Source organism: Rattus norvegicus, chromosome 10 (genome assembly GCF_036323735.1).
Source record: "Rattus norvegicus strain BN/NHsdMcwi chromosome 10, GRCr8, whole genome shotgun sequence".
NCBI classification, from domain to species: Eukaryota; Metazoa; Chordata; class Mammalia; order Rodentia; family Muridae; genus Rattus; species Rattus norvegicus.
This window is the reverse complement of record NC_086028.1, coordinates 43,127,980-43,145,100: the sequence shown is the minus strand read 5'-3', so window position 1 is coordinate 43,145,100 and position 17,121 is coordinate 43,127,980. Positions and strand designations below refer to the sequence as shown.

The 17,121-nt window shown below is 47.9% G+C and overlaps 2 protein-coding genes across 6 annotated transcripts; both read left to right on the top strand.

The window, feature by feature from the left end:
* Positions 1 to 5,503: 5,503 nt before the first annotated feature.
* On the top strand, positions 5,504 to 6,451 carry Or2z2 (olfactory receptor family 2 subfamily Z member 2). The gene has a single exon (NM_214821.1). The coding sequence runs from the start codon at positions 5,504 to 5,506 to the stop codon at positions 6,449 to 6,451; it is 948 nt and encodes a 315-aa protein (NP_999986.1).
* A 1,117-nt stretch (positions 6,452 to 7,568) lies between these two features.
* Lypd9 (LY6/PLAUR domain containing 9) lies at positions 7,569 to 16,413 on the top strand. 5 transcript variants are annotated; one of them, XM_006246405.5, is made up of 4 exons: positions 7,569 to 7,719; positions 8,717 to 8,807; positions 15,388 to 15,564; positions 16,154 to 16,413. In XM_006246405.5, the coding sequence occupies exons 2-4, from the start codon at positions 8,741 to 8,743 to the stop codon at positions 16,345 to 16,347; spliced, it is 438 nt and encodes a 145-aa protein (XP_006246467.1). In that variant the 5' UTR covers positions 7,569 to 7,719; positions 8,717 to 8,740; the 3' UTR covers positions 16,348 to 16,413. The 5 variants fall into 5 exon arrangements, with proteins under 5 accessions (XP_006246467.1, XP_063125969.1, NP_001103104.1 ...); NM_001109634.1 differs by lacking the exon at positions 7,569 to 7,719 and adding an exon at positions 8,276 to 8,301 and having other exon boundaries at positions 16,154 to 16,405; XM_006246404.4 differs by lacking the exon at positions 7,569 to 7,719 and adding an exon at positions 8,308 to 8,457.
* Positions 16,414 to 17,121: the final 708 nt, after the last annotated feature.

Sequence of the window (17,121 nt, the reverse complement as noted above, 5' to 3'; positions counted from 1 at the left end):
AATGATGAGCATCCTCCAGGACTGTGTGATTGAAGTCCTGAAAGTGGGGGAATCCAGGCAGGTCAATCATGGAAGCTTCCCAGTGGTAGCAATCGTGGAGGATGTGGACATGCTAGCAATAGCCACCACTTGCAGTAAAGCTCAATAGAATATATGGTGAGGAGAAGGGGCTCTAAGGAGTGTGAGGATTCTTTGTCCTGTGTGCAGGGGACAAATTTCACCCTCAGCTTTCATGGCTCTCCATGCAGACTTCCCAAGAGAGACACTTTGGTCTCTGAACCTCAGCCTACAGCTCTGAGTGAACATGAAAGAAGAAGTCAAGTCAACAAGAGAGGCAGGCTCCTGATGGACAGCACAGACTGGGACGGTGTGAGGTGAGTTGTAGAGGGAAAGACAGTTCTCTTGTCTCTCAAAGTCTCAGCATCTTGTATCTCTGATGGTCAGCAGGCTTTTCTACCGACAAATGCCTGACATGGTTAAAATTAAGGCTACCCCTTCTGAGTGTGTGAGTGGTGGGAGGAATGAAATACAAATCCCATCATGAGATTGAATAAGATGTGAAGTGAGCCCAGAAAAACCAGAAGGAGTCTAAACCACCAAGCGAACCCTAGGCTAGATGCAGCCTATAACAGCAAACAAGTGAGTCACGCCCATATATCCCTTTATTCATAAATTCTCAGTGTCTGAAGTCTATTGATCCTTCTGTCCACGTGCTGGAAGAGACAAGAACAAAAAACCCCATCTCTTCTGGGACAGTATGAGAGAAAAAGAATTCCTTTGAGTAATTCTCTCTCTTACACACACACACACACACACACACACACACACACACACACACATACACACACACACACACACACACGAGAGAGAAAGAGAGAGAGGAAGGGAGGGAGAGAGAGAGAGAGAGAGTCATTCAGATAAGTGCATAATATGCATATAGGCAGGCACCCGTTACAGGCATTGAAGTGCACATGTGTTCATCAACTCTAAAATCCCACCAAGGGAAGAAAACGGTGTTGGAACTAAGGAGGAAGCACTGCTGTGTCAAGCAGGAGTGCCTTGTGCTCCCAAAGGGGATGTCGACCTCACATGACCATAACATGAGGATAGAAACAGAGATGGAGCCCCTGTGAGGGAATGTGTTTTCCTGTGTACACACCATCCTGTGGTCTCCCCAACATTGACCCAAATTCTGTGGAGAAATATAAGAAAAAGGCATAGCCCTTCACCTCAGATAATCGTCAGCCTGTATGGAGGTGTGTTCACCATACTCCACCCTGTTTCAGGAGAAGGAAAAAAAAAGGGAATCTACACATGGAATGGGGCCGCAAGCCCTTTGCAGAGAAGCGTTCAGTTTTGATGTGAAATTAAGTTGCTTGTATGAAAGGAGTCACTTCCATGCTTGCTCTGGAAAAGGCACACCTCCTACTTACCTTCTGTAATCCTGGGTGGTGTGCACAGGCACCCCACCTTACATAGGAGTATGTGTAAGCTGTGCAATGGCAATAGCATTGCAGCCAGCAGCAGCTAATGCCCAAGTGGTCAAGTCTCCTACAGACACTCCCAGGCATTCACCTCTTCGCTGTCATTCCTTGAGACAAGAGACCTGGAATCGGTGGAGCTCGGTTAGGAAACTAGCAAGTTGTAAACATTCTTAAGCACTACACATTGTCCCAGATAAAAAGGGACATTCAGACAGTTCAGAATAAAAATATTGCACTGTGTGAGCTCCTGGGTTTTTTAATTTGTCTCAGTGGAGAGGAAGGAAGGGAAATGCTTTCCTGAAGAGATTCCCTGGGGAGTGAGGGGTGGCTATACCTGCAGGAGGCATTCTATGATGTCCTGAGAGTCTTGGGGCTCTTGTGCCGAGGTCAGGTTGCCACTGGCATCTAGAGGATACAGTGAGGTACTGCACTAAGTGTTCTACAACACACAGGGCATTGCTGACTGCAAAGGATTACCCAGCCATGAATGCCAGTGGTGCTGAGGCTGAGAAAGGTCGTGGCAGAATAGCTGCAAAGATCCCAGCCGCAGGTGAAAGGCCAAGTTTGTTGACTGCGTTTCACATTGCTCCCAAACAGCGAGGTTCTTTCCAGATATAAAATCTGACATGTTTGAGGCATAAAGCAAGTTGTGCTTACAAAATGTCAAGACGTCTTATTCTCTTTATGGGAAAGTCTTGAATGCACCTGAAGCTTCATTTTTATTTTAGTACAGGGTCAGCAGATCAGGAGACCATTGGCAAGATGGCTTAAGACTCCCAGTTCCCCACCAGAGGGAACACGTCATGCTACACGGGGTCATACCTGAAAGTACCATTGTTGGTCAGGAGTCAGAGGGAGGGAGCAAAAGGTGTAGACAAATTCTTCCTGGCTTGTTATTTTGGGTTTGAGGCAAGTTCTCATGCCTCCCAGGCTGGCCTCAAATTCACTACTGTAGACAGAGACGACCTGGAACTCCTGATCCTCCTGTCTACACCTCCCAGCTGCTGAGATTTTAGGTATATAATACCACTAGGTCTGGTTTATGTAGCACTAAAGATCAAACCCAGGGCTTGTGAGTGCTAGGCAAGCTCTCCCTCAACTGCGTTACAGCCTCTTTGGCTTGTCCTGGGTTTCAGTTGGTTGGTTTTGTGTTCTCTGTAAGCACGAATGACAAGATAGGTAAGTGGTGTAGGCATGGTTCAAACGGTTTGAGCTGGCTCTGGATGTGGGCATCAGTTCTAGTTGCCAAGACTCTCCTCTAGTATCATCTAAGATAAGAAGATAGGTGTCCCAGATTGTAACCCCTGATACTATAAAATGATGGCCTGTGAGGCGAATGCCAGCAGCAAACCACTGAACTGAGAATAGGACCCCCGTTGAAGGAATCAGAGAAAGGACTGGAAGAGCTTGAAGGGGCTCGAGACCCCATATGAACAACAATGCCAACCAACCAGAGCTTCCAGGACTAAGCCACTACCCAAAGACTATACATGGACTGACCCTGGGCTCTGACCTCATAGGTAGCAATGAATAGCCTAGTAAGAGCACCAGTGGAAAGGGAAGCCCTTGGTCCTGCCAAGACTGAACCCCCAGTGAATGTGATTATTGGGGGGAGGGCGGCAGTGGGGGAAGGATGGGGAGGGGAACACCCACAAAGAAGGTAGAGGGAGGGGTTAGGGGGATGTTGGCCCAGAAACCGGGAAAGGGAATAACACTCGAAATGTAAATAAGAAATACTCAAGTTAATAAAAAAAATTTTTTTAAAATGATGGGCTGTAGAATTAGAATAGAATATCAAAGGCATGTGCACAGGTCTATTATTAGGAATTAGCCCTGAGAGTCCTCATTCACTTACCTTAGTGCTGTCTGCAATAGTTGGTTTCAACGGCACTTTTTTGTGCTCTACTTCTGAGACAGGTTTCAGAGTAGACCCTGGGACCCTGAGACAGTCTAGGTCTGATCTTTGAATTGTATCTGAGATCTTGCATTCCCAGCATGAGGAGTCTGGGAATGGTGAGGTTGAAGTTATAGACAGGGCCCCTTGGCAGAACTGTAAGAGCAGAGAGCTGCTTCCTGTCCCTGTTCCTGACTGTCTTACTGTGGGACCTTCTCCTGGTTTCAGTCAGCAGTGAGATGCTGAGATTCAGGCTGGGGTCTCGTTAGTGGATCTCAACCCAGATCACCCATCAAAGCACTCTGAGACAGGATGGTGCTATAACTCAGCAGGTAGAGTGTTTACCTAGCATGCAACAAGCCTGGGTTCCACCCCCTGCACCTCAGAAAGCCAGGCGTCAAGGTACATGCGTATAATTTCACCTGGACCGTGGAAGCAGGAGAATCAGAAATGTTCAAAGTTGTCCTTGGCCACATAGCGAGTTTGAGGCTGGTCTGATTTTTGTCTCAAAAAAAAATTTTTTAATTAAATTTTAAAACCAGCAAGCAAGCATTCTTGGAGACTAGATCCCTGGACAAGAAACCACCACTCAGACTGCTGGGGGGGGGGGGGGCGTGTTGTGATGAGCTGGGGGTTTTCCTGGTTTGCTCTGTGGAATGGGAGGTTGAGCTGTTAGTCTTTGGCCTTCCTTCTTGCACAGCACACATTCGGAGTAGCGTGTTTCCCTCTGAACACTGCTTCACTACAGGCTGTGGGGTGTGAGCTATCACTTGTCACATTTGCCTCCCTCCCTGCTGTGTCCCAGAGAGCCATCTGCCAACAGCAGGGTTCCCTTGTGCCCACAGCTCCTTTGTGGAACTCTAGGCGGCCCCTTTTACATTTCCTCAGGCCCTCCACTTAAGTCATTGGCTGTCAGACCCTAACAGGATAGGGTTTAAGGCATTTCCTGGAATTAAAGATGCTGGGAACATTGTTGCAACGTGCCATGGTAAAAAAAAAAAAAAAAAAAAAAAGATTTGGGTAAAAGGAATTTACCTATAATCCTCATTGTATCAGAGCTTGGCCTGAGCTTGCCCCCTCTCCAGCCTCCAAACACTGCCTTTGGGTGGCTTGTTTCCCAGGGTAGCTTCCCTGAACTGTTCTTCGAGACTGGAGTTCACCTGAATGAATGCAGTCTGAGGATAGACGAGTTGTAGTGTCTGGTGCTCTGGGCGAGGGGGGGGGGGAGAGCTACCACAGCTAGTTTCCCCTTACAAGGGGCCAGTGCGTCTATATTTTCAGAGCCCGGTGGGCATCAGAATGTGACAGGGGCTCTGACTGCCAAGATAAGACTCATTTATGAAATTATTGAAGACGAGAAAGCAACTGTATGAAGATGGCCACATAGTGTCAAAGCAGTATCTGCACCAGGGCACAAAAACCCAAATGTGAGTCTCCTGGTGGCCAGGACCACAAAGGAAAGGTGGAGCTGGGCAGGCAGCTTTGGCAGAGGACAAAATGCCCTTTCTCAGGTACACCCACAGCTCTCGCTGGTAAGAAAAAAATGAATCCCACAAACCCTCACATCAGCAAGAACGTTGAACCATATAATTCAAAGGGATATAGAGCTAGCCCTCCAGTCAGTCAGAGGTCTGTGAAAAAGAAAGAAAAAAAAAAACTTCCCTTTGTGCGTTTGTTTGCTTAGAACTGAAAATATCAATAACAATGTATATTTCAGTAATGAGGTGGGAGGGGCGTGTTGTGATGAGCTGGGGGTTTTCCTGGTTTGCTCTGTGGAATGGGAGGTTGAGCTGTTAGTCTTTGGCCTTCCTTCTTGCACAGCACACATTCGGAGTAGCGTGTTTCCCTCTGAACACTGCTTCACTACAGGCTGTGGTTCCCAATAGTGGTTTTCCTATGAAATAATGACCCAGAAATACCAGCAAGTACATTAATGACAAAGTATATCTGGTACTCTCTGGCTCCCTGGGTGGCCCCTTGGCCTCCATGGGTGTTCTCTTCTTACCTCAACTCTTCTCTCTCTCTCTCTCTCTCTCTCTCTCTCTCTCTCTCTCTCTCTCTCTCCCCCCCCCCCACCCCGACTGGTGAACTGGTTCTTTCTCCCCACAGTGCAGCTCAGCAGGAGATGAGCACCGAGCCCTGGAACCACTCCATCACTGGCTTTGTGCTGACGAGCCTTTTTGACAACAGCCAGACACACCTGTTCCTGTTTAGCATGGTGGTGTTGGTCTACATCCTTGCTATGGTGGGCAACACAGCCATGGTCCTTTTGATTTGGATGGACCCCCGACTCCACACCCCCATGTACTTCCTCCTCAGCCAGTTGTCCTTTCTGGACATCTTCTTTACCTCAGTCACTGTCCCCAAGATGATGGTAGGCTTTCTCTTTGGTTGGACAAGCATCTCTTTCGGAGGCTGTGGGGCACAGATGTTTTTCTTCATGTTCCTGGGGGCTGCAGAGTGCCTCCTGCTGGCCCTCATGGCTTACGATCGTTATGTGGCTATCTGCAACCCTCTGCGCTACCCAGTGCTCATGAGCGGCCGGGTGTGCCTGCTCATGGTCGTGGCCTCCTGGTTGGGAGGATCCCTCAACGCCTCCATTCAGACTTCTCTGACCCTTCAGTTCCCCTACTGTGGATCACGGAAGATCTCCCACTTCTTCTGTGAGGTGCCCTCGCTGCTGATGCTGGCCTGTGCAGACACTGAAGCCTATGAGCAGGTACTATTTGTGACAGGCGTGGTGGTCCTCCTGGTGCCCATTACATTCATTACTGCCTCTTATGCCCTCATCCTGGCTGCTGTGCTCCGAATGCACTCTGCGGAGGGGCGTCAGAAGGCCCTAGCCACATGCTCCTCTCACCTGACAGTCGTCAATCTCTTCTATGGGCCCCTTGTCTACACCTACATGTTACCTGCTTCCTATCACTCACCAGGCCAAGACGACGTAGTATCCGTCTTTTACACCGTTCTCACACCCATGCTTAACCCTGTCATCTACAGCCTCAGGAACAAGGAAGTTACAGGGGCAATGAAGAAAGCAGTGGGGAGGTGTAGAGTCAGTAGGAATGCCTGAGACCTGAGAGAGGACTGAGAGACAAGCACCTCAGCTCTCCACAGCATCATACACATGTGTTGAATTCTAAGGCAAGTAGGAGGGCCTCTACCTCAGTAACTTCAGGACCCAATCCTGGGACTCCTCTCCAAGCCAGAAAGCCAACTCCCAAATTCATGTGCAAAGAAGTGAAAGAAGAAGCCATCGCTCCTCCCCCTGTACCCCCAGTTACTGCTTTCTTTCTTCAGACAGTGTCTACACTGCCTCCCCTCCACCTCAGCAAACACCAGCCTTCTTTGTGGACCATAGCAGTAATCCATCCCCTCTGAGAGCTTCCCCTCCAGTCCCAGTAAAAGCCAAGGACCCACAAACTCCTTCATCCCTGGCTACTTCCTCAAACTTCCCTATCAACACCCTTTCTAACACAGCTTTCTTATACCCCACCATCCTCCCCTCATCCTATTTGTGGATTTGAAGTTTCTTTTTCCCCGTTAGAGTGTACAGAAAACAGACGGCAGAGAATTTGCTTCTTTAATGCCACACTGTCAGCTTCTAGGTGGGAATCCGGAACCTGTGATCAGTAACAAGTACTGGATAAATAAAAACTACAAAGAACATTTCCTTAACTGATCTCAGTACTGCTGGTCCAGCTTCTTGGAATTTGTTCCCGCCTTGGCTATGATTACACATCCCTAATTCTCCCCCTCTCCTGTGAAATGATAAAGGTCCCTAAAGCCTGAGGCTAGCCCTTTCTTTTCACACACACACACACACACACACACACACACACACACACACACGATTTAAGGCAAGGCTTTAGTCATCACCTGACCACATACATACATACATACATACATACATACATACATACATACCGGTTGACCAGACTTCCCAACCCCCTCTCTCAGCAAACACCATCTCTAACACCACACACCCACCGAGTATTTCAGAGGCATTTCAAATTCATCCTTCCACAAAGTCCCTGTGAAGCCTGGCCACTGGGTCTCATCTGATATACCATGCTTACCCACCCTCCTCCCCACCATCCTCCCCACCCTCCTCGTCAGAGAACTCTCACTACAGGTGGAGGCTGCTACCCCACTATGATTGATCAACCCTTGGGCTTCCTAAAGTTTCTGATACCTTAATTACGACCATATATCATAGCAGAGCACAAGAACTCATCCTTCATTTTGGCTAAAGAACGCCCCATTGTGTATATATGGCACCTTTTCTTTATCCATTCTTCCGTTGATGGAAAAGCAAAGATTCAACAATGGAGTCAGCAGGTGAGCAGAGGTATTCTGGTACCTTTAAGATCTGTTACTAACAACATGCTCACAGCCAAGGCACAGTGCTAGGGTCTGGCAGTCACATGCCCACACAAAACACACACATACAGCCTTCCAAAAAATGATACTGACAGACAGGGTGGCATTAGAAAATGCCCTGAAATGAAGGGTTGCTGCTCTCCATGCCTCGCTCACAGGAGGGCGTTGTGGGTAAGGAATAAGGGTCAGTTGAAAGTACATGGGTATTTCTCGTCAGAGGGTCTTCCAGACAGTAGCGAAGGCAGAAGCCACAAGAAGTGAGGGGTGGGGAAAAACAGAAGCCCCCAGTGTTCAGGTCTTTAGTTTCTCAGACCTGCAGAAAACTGCTGCCAAGATATCTCTAATCCCTTGAGAGCTAAATCGCACTTGGGAGGCAGTGAAATCTCATTGGTCAGGACTCCGAGAAGGTGGGACGAGTGTAATATGCAGACCAATGAGAACAGGATGATGACCTGGAGGCCCCACCCCCCTTGCACCACACGCTTGCGCAATGCAGTTTGGCCTACTTTAGAAAGAGCCGCGCTTCAGATCCTAGCACCGGTACTGGTTCTTGGTTTTACCCTGGCCACCCAGCCTTCCCAGTTCTTCCAGAAGACATGATGTTCATCCAAATGAACCTCTTAAACTGCCCTCGCCCACCCATTACAGTTTAGCCTTGTAAAAGAGAAAAATTGGCCAGAGTTCCCTTCAGGCCTTGTAAGTCTAGGTAGTTTCTTAGTCCCGCCCCTCCTCACCCCGAGAGTCTCCTAGAGCCAGGCTGTCAGCATGACCCACTCAGCCCCTGAGCCCATGGGCTTGCTTGCTATATCCAGTTTACGACACTTAGAGTCCTGGTTCCAGTTGTGAGGAGCTTCAGACTGAGAGGCAATGCTGCCCACGTGGGAGAGGAGGTGAACCATGGTGACCGAGCCTTATTGCTTTGTGTAAACTCCACCTGACCATGCTCTCTCCACAGAGACGGGACCTAATAGTCTGGACCATGCATCCTGCCACCCCGAGCAGGCTTCTCTTGGCCTGTAGCCTCGCCTTCATGCCCTTCTCTACAGGTGAGAGTAAAAGGGGGGCCATTCTGTCCCCGCCCCCCCCCGCCCAGCCCATCCCAGCTTCCATTTCTCTTCTGAATCCCTTCCCCTGAATTCTCTTTTGCGTTCTCTACACTACCATCTTGTATTCCCACATCTCCACCTTTTATGCCATTCCCCAACAGCTGTGACCTCACAATCGGAAAGCGTCGCCCCCTTCAGTGGCACCTCTCTTGCACTGTGCTCTCTGCCTGGCACCTACAGTGAACCAGCACACACGATTTCTGCCTGCAGATCGGGTGCAGTCCACTCGACTGTGCTATGGACTGGACAGTCATGAGTGTCCCCTCCTGACTCCCTGACTTCAGGGGAACAGCCGGGCCTATCTGCATCCTGTGTCCCTTCTAGAGAGTTAGGAATGTGATTTCAGCCCCTTGGGATTGTGGGGCATGCATGAGCTCAGACTAACACGATGACACTGTCCACTCGCTAAGGTCTCGGGACTTTTCACTTTCCTAGAAGGGCCTTCATGTTGAAAGAAGGTGATGTGTTCCGCAGACTAGGATGCAAGACTTCCGGTAAGGTGCCTCTGCCTCTTTCCTGTTTGCCCTGAGAGCTGGGTGCCCTGTGTAAGCAGCCGCTAGCGTGCATCCTAGCACCAGGGGCTCTTGTTTCGGCTTTGAGGCCTCTTTGTGTAGTTAGTGAAGCATGGTCACTTTATGTGTTTTTGTTGTTATTGTTGAGATGAGGTCTCCTTCTATAACCCAGGCTGGTTTTGATCATAGAGAAATCCCTCTGCCTCTTCATCCCACATGCTGGCATCACAGATCTGAGCCATATTTATTCTTAAAGCAAGTTCTCTCTCTCTCTCTCTCTCATGTGTGTGTGTGTGTGTGTCTCGCGCGCACACACACACACACACACACACACACGTATTGAATCTAGGACCTCTTATATGTCAAACAACCGCTGAGCCACCCCTAGCTCCTGTGGGGAACTGAGGAAGCCTTGGGTAGGTGTGTGAGGAACAGATTTAGTCCCAAGTGAGTGTGTATTATTGGCATGGGTTTGACCTCAGACTGATGGGAAAATTGGCAGCACCTTTCTTCCTCACCCAGAGGGAAGGCACTGGCATCAGCACACATATTGACGGTGTGTACAAAAACTGACAACTGCAGCTTCCTCCTCCCATAAGCTTGCATCCAGAGACAGCACCCCTACAGAGACCTCTTAGGGAGTCTGGCTGCCTCCTCCCCTCTGTGCTATAAGTAATAATGTCGAGCTTCTGGACTGCTGCAAGGTTGGTGTGGCTCCATCAGGGCGCCCTGACTCCAGCTTCTCTGTACTTGTGTCTGGGTGTCTGGGTGTCTGTCCTTCCCTCGTTCCCTTGCTCTAGACGGGCAAGGCATCAAGTCATGTGAGACACCAGAACCCTGCCTCCTGAACATTTGTCCATTTTCCCCTTGCTAGCAGATCCTCCTAAGCTAACCACAGTCACTCGGCCCACTAGTTCAGTGGTCAGGGGCCTGTGCATGACCTCATCATTTCCACTTTCCACACAATATGGTGGGGAAAGGCTATTTCCACAAAGTCATTTCTTTGACAGGTAAAGGGAGAGATGACTGGACCTGCATGTACCACCCACCCCTTCTTTCCACTAACAGACCCATTGTCACAGTAGGAAGCAGCCGTCAGGAAGAGTTTGTGAAGAGTCGATTTAGGGTGTCGCTGTGAACCAAAGATCAGCGTAATCGTGTTAGCAGAGATTTAGGGCAAAGCCTGCATCTCTGGCAGCCACAGTAGGCTCAGCCTCCTGCCCCTCTGCTCCAATCAAAGGAGCAAGTCATAGCAAAAAGCAGTTTTGATGCAGCCACACTGGGAAAAGAAAAAACAAAGGGGTCTGTCCAGTTACCCCATAGCCATCTACCAGGACAGTGGTAAGAGTTTACATCGAAAGAAAGGAGGAGGAATTGGGGCAAACAGGGCTAGGAGTCTGTGTAAGTCAGCAGTCCTGACCAAGATGTGAAGTGGCCCTTCATTGTCTCAGGTCTGGTCCTGCACGGCAGCCCGGAGGTGGCATCCTTGAGGTGACTGACCAGTTCCGCAGCCTTGCCTCCCTGGATCAACACCCTCGTGTATCCTGCAGTTTTGCTTTGTGGGAATCGAGTGGGGCTCGGGGACAGTTAGGGACTTATCTTTCTGCCTTCAGGGCAAGTAAAGGAGACAGACAGAAGGAAGGCAGAGAGCCCAGGTTTCCACCCCGTGCTTATTTTCTTCATGAGCTCTCTTAGGAGTCATCCCATTTTAGCAAAGGCAGTTTCTAATGCCTAGTACAGCTGCATGTAAAACCCTAGCTGTTCCCTGCTTTAAAGGTTTCCTTGTATATAGTCATTGTATTTCCTTCTGCACTTTATAAGGACATTTTCATATATGCGTGCATTGTATATACTTCTATGGTATATAAAGACAATGTATGTATTCGTTGTGCTTCTATGCTGTATATAAGGACATTTGCATACATTGTGTACGTCATAATTCTATGTTATGTAAGGACATTTGTATGCATACATTGTACATATTCATTGTACGTCTATGCTATGTAAGGGCATTTTCATACACACATATGTTGTATACATCATACTTCTATGCTATATAAGGGCATTTTCTGCATACATACATACACCATATATATCATATTTACACCTTTGCTATACCCAAGCATTTTCACATGCACACATATGTTTTAGTATTTTTGATTCTTTCACATCATATGTACAGACAAGATTTTATATATCTATATAAGGTAGGTACCACACACTAGAGAAACATATCATTTGTCTTCCTGAGACTGTCTTAGCTCCTTTGATTTTGTTACTCCACTTACCTCCATTTTCCTACAAATAACGTAACTTCTTTATGGCTGAAAAAGTCCACATTTTTTTATTTGTTCTGTTGTTGAACACCTAGGTTGACTCCATAAGGTAGCTGTTGTGAATAATACCCATCTTTTTGTTAATCTTTCTCCCCTCCTGCTTCCTGTGAACAGATGGTAGAAAATCACTTTGTTTTCAGGGGAAGAAAAGTCCTAGAAGATGAAACGCGCAGGTTGTTATCCCAGTGCACTCTCAAAGCCTCTTGGCCTTTCCCGCTCTGTCAGGTCTTGCCTCACCCATGGCCCAAAGCCATCCTCACTGAGGGTTTCCTGTCAGGGCTCATCTGTCGTAACAAGAGGCAGGAAGGGTGTTGTCTTCTTTGTACAAATATCCTGTGTGCTCAGCATCTCAACAGAGCCCAAACCAAAACCCAAACTTTAAAAAGAAGCAAGCATTTAATATAATTGGTTGATGGTAGTGTGGCGTCCATTTGGCTGAGGGAGCAGAGACACTGCTACCAATTGATCTGCACAGCACATTGAATGGTTCCATTTCCGGGTCAGGCACCTATGCTTTGAGAGCCAGCATCCGTCCCAGGAAAAGGCTAATAGGGACAGCTTCAAAGGGATGGGGAAGAAATGATACATGCTCTTGTGCTTCACAGAAGCAGGATGGGAGGTGACCACTTGTGTTCTCAGGTATGCTCCTCAAAGGTGCCTTTGTGGGTGTGGTTTTCAGAGATGTTTTCTTGAATATTTGCTACGTTAGACCTTTTTTAAAAATGTGTATGGGTATTCTGTCTGCGTGCATGTCTTCATACTATATGCATGCAAGACCAGAAGAAGGCAAAAGACCCCCTGGAACTGGAGTTAACAACAATTGTGAGACACAACATGGGTGCTGGGCATCAAGCGAAGGTCCTCTGAAAGAGTAGTGGGTGCTCATAACCACTGAGCCATTTCTTCAGCCAAAAAAGGCCCCGTTCCCACCAAGAGCAAAATTCTATAATCCTTATTCCCCTTCCTCCTATTTTAATTATTCATGCTTATAGCCTTTAAAATAAATAATAGATGGTTAAAAGTCCTCTCTCCACCCCAGGTCGGCTTCTGATGACATCACTGCTATACCTTCAGATGTACTTTTCAAGGGGTGGACACTCACTGAAAACCTACACTAGCTTCTCCTCTCCTTCCTGGGCAGAATTGTACACCAAGTGTGCAGTGTCCAGCCCACACCCATCAAAAGCATGTCCCTGGAGCTTCCTCTCTCAGTGCCTGTAATGCTACCTCTGCTTACCTCCTGCCTCCTAGCTGAGCCTCCCTGTGGGGACGTAATCGTCTCCAGCCACTCACCCTCACAGACAGCTGCAATAAGAGAGCTGAGGTGAACACATTTACAGAGCAGAAAGTGCGTAGGTACTGCTGGGCTTAGGTCCTGCTGGATTTGGCAGTTGATACCTGTCTCACCTAGGTTTTCCAATACTGTGAAGAGACACCATGACCAAAGCAACGCTTTATAAATGAGAACATTTCATTGGGATTGCTTACAGTTTCAGAGGTTCAGTTCATCGTCATCGTGGCAGGAGCAGCTGAGAGTTCTACATCCCAACCAAAAGTCAGCCAGGAGGAGATCAGCATCCTCAGGCAGCTCAAAGGAAGTTCTCTTCCACAGTGTGTAGAGCCTAAGCATAGGAAGAGACCTCCAGTGCCCACCCCCAACACTGACACACTTCCTCCCATAAGGCCACACCTCCAAAAAGCACCACTCCCTATGGGCCAAGTACATTCAAACCACCACAGTACCTATGGTAAATTGATTCTACATCATCAAATTCTCCCCCAAAAGTAATGCTAAGGTCTTGTTGACTTTTGATGTTTGGGGTATGTCTGTCTGTCTGTCCACTTATCAGTTTGTTTTTAAACAGAGTATGTTACCCAGCCTGCCTTGAAGTTGCTTCAAATAACTCTCCTCCCTTAACAAGTAGTCCCAGTATGACCACCAGAGTTAAATGCTGCTGCCTGCTGTCATTCACCGTTAACTTCTATTCATTTGTGCATTCCACCAGGATTGGTATACACAGAGGTTATAGCTATGCGAACCTGCAGCACTCCCAGGTCACACATTTTAATTATATTTCATTTTGATTTTAATCAAAATAGTCACATTAGATGTAATAGAGAGATAATGAAAATTCACAGGAGATAGAAGGAAGAGAAATTTCCATATTTGGGGAGTTCTGTGAAGTCTCTTCACTGTTAATGGTTGGCATTCTTTTTGAGATGTTTTTCTCAGGTTTTTATTGCTTTGAGTATGAAGCTTTTGTGTTTTTATAAATTGTTTCTCTCTTTATTTCTCCTTTTCTCTTTATCCCTGTTTTTTTTTATTTTAATTGCTTCAGACTGGGCTCCATCCATACTCTAGAGGGAACCAAGGCTAGGCTCACCCTGGGTGTCTAAGGATTTCAGTGCCTGGAGCATTCAGGCATCTAAGGGTCCCGCTGCATTAGCTCCTGCTTCTGCCCAAATTGGAGAGGTATAGACCCTCCCATCAGCTGGTCCAGGGCAATGTGGACAGTAATTGAAAAGCACACATTAAGCAGAATTATTAAAATATTTTGCCTCATGTGTGTATGTGTATATATATACATATAAAGTGTATATATGTATATACATATATAATATACATATATAATATATATATTATCCTTCAGAAAAACAAAGGCCCCAGTATTTTCACATTTACCATAGTTCCTTGCCAGGGAACAAAGCTCTGAGGTATCCACGTATGCTGCCCAGCCCATGTCTTCTCCCTGCATGACCTTCTTCACTGTGGCCCAATCCTCAAGGCCACCTGCCCATTCCTCCTCGAGTTATATGGGCAGTCTTCATTCTTTCTACACATGAAATCCCAGAACTCTTGGTATGCAAGAAAGGTCAGGAGACAGTGTGGAGGCTCCAGTGGGCGTACCCTTATGGTTTTCTTGCCTCAGCTCATGGGGACACAGAGCCGTGGAGAGGTAGCACTCCTGAGGAAGGTGGCCGAGAGCGCTTCTGCAGACAGCCCTGGCTCTCCCTCTCTCCTTACCCTTCCTTCACCATCTCAGCTTCTCCATTCCTAGCTCCTGTCACTCTCTCCTCTGCCAAGAACCTCTCTCTAGAGTAGCCAAGCCCTGTCATAACCCATGACGGCTGTGGAGACATGAGGGAGACACAGATTTGCTGCCTGACAATTAAGAAGAGATTATGAATCCCCAGAGGCAGAGGATGCAGGAAAAACAGGCTCTACCTTATCACTTGGAGCCCATTCTGAGGGCATCCTGTGCTTCCAAGGCCAAATCCTTCCTGCAAGTGTTTGGAACTAAACTGCCTCTGCTACTGCACTCACAACATGGCCTTTCATTGAGGGCATCCCTGAGCCCTTGCACTGCAGGCCTCCCTGAACTCTCTGACACACTCATTTCTCTCTGTAACATTAGTGTTGCAGATGTAGTGTCTTCCCTGTCAGACAGCATGTTCCTCGAAGGCTGGGGACTATGTACTGTGATTCTAGTATAACTAGGCAGAATTAGAAAGTGTCACTTGAGGATAGCAAGGGTGGAGCAGAAGAGAGGCTGAGGGTGAAGGACCACTCCACTAAGCTGTGGCTCTTTGGGCATATGTATTTCTCTCACCTGTGACCAGTGGCCAGCCAGTTTTCTGTCTTGTCTTGTCCTCCCCTGCTACCCCTGACAGACTTCTGGGAAATTACAATGAACGAGCTAGAGGAGAAGGAGGTGGATGAATTCAGCTCCAGTGGTCTCAAGTGTCCCACATGCTTCTCCATGAAGGGGAGAGAGTGCAGACCAACTCTCAAGTGGTGCTCAACGGACAAGATAAATTGTGTGGAGTTCTCCGGCATCGTAAACACAGGTGCCTGAAAGAATGGACCCAAAAGCACGTTGAAAGGCATAGAACATAGTCACAGGTGATAACTCTGGGAGCTGTGGCTGTTATAATAGGCAGCTCAAGCCAAGAACAAGAGGTGATATCTTCATGATCCTAAAACACGTGGCTGGCTGCAGCACAGGTCTGCACAGCTCCCAGCAGCAGCAGCAGCAGCAGCAGCAGCAGAAGCAGAAGCAGAAGCAGAAGCAGCAGAAGCAGCAGCACACAGGATGCTCCCAGCACAGCACAGGTGTCTGCCCACCACTGCCACACAATGTCAGTCAAAACACTACAGCATCCCAGTGCTAGCGGGTCACTACAGGATGGCAAGGGGACTGTCCACTGATGTATAGAAGACATACCAGTACTTGACTGACATAGCTTGGGGGAAATTTAGGGATTGGAAGACCTTGTGGTAGGAGAAAAACATCCCGACCATTGCCTGACTTAGGCCTAGAGAGCAGAATGAGTCCTGTGAGAAGGCAGCTGGTCTGCCACCATCTACAGACCGGTCTGTGTGGGTCAAAGTGGGATCTAAGGCCAGGGAGGGAAGTGTCATGTGTTTTTCCCACAGGTGTCGACAACATACCCATTCAGCTGATGAAATGCATAACCGTAGAGCAGTGCAAGGACACAGTGACCACTTATATGGGTTTTTCCATCAGTAACAAAAGTGAAATCTGTAAGTCAGCCGTCAGAAATGGGGCCAGAATCAGAGCCCCAACCCCCATCTTCCTTATTCTCTTCCTGAAGAAACTGCTTCACTGAGCAGCTGTGGAGGCTCAGCCACCATCCCCAAAGAATTAAAGTTGCAGTTTCTGTTTGTTGATCGCACTGATTGTCAATTTTGATACAAGTATATTCAGTTACCTCCTTAAGGGCTCTCCAGAGCCTTGTGCATCCCCAGGCACACAGGGAAGGGGACAGCACCCTCACATGGCTTCCTGGGGACTGATGAACAAGCAAGCATCTGTTCATTCACGGAAAATGGGTCACTGATGGCAAACCAAAGGAATGGTTCTGCCCATGCCTGATTTAGTAAGTCAGTGAGTTTGGGGTGTTGTTTATGGAATGTGAGGGTGTCAGCAGTGGCATTACCATCTCCAACAAGACAACCTCCAGCCTGGGTAACAGCTCAGAAAAGTTGCATCCCAAGAGCTCCCTGCCCAACTGGATGATGGTCCCACCAGTCTCCCCCTCCCCAGAAGCTGCAGAACCTTGAGAGGCCCTGTCGATCTTGTAACTTTTTGAGTTTCCTGGGTCTAATGAGCCTCCTTCCTCCCTTCCTAGGAAAATGCTTTAGAGTAGCAGAGAGCAGTGACCATCAGAAAGCATGTATTTCTGATGGCCTTAGGAACTGACACGTTGCTCAGGAGCAAAACTACAGTTATGAAGTAACAACAAAAGTAAATTTGTGGCTTGGAGTTCCTAGGACATTGAGAAATGTGTGTTTTCTGATGGTCACAACCCATGGGTCGAGAACCGCCACTTTAGAGGAAACAGCTACAGCGGGACCAAAGCCAGGTCTTTAAGGTTTCTGAG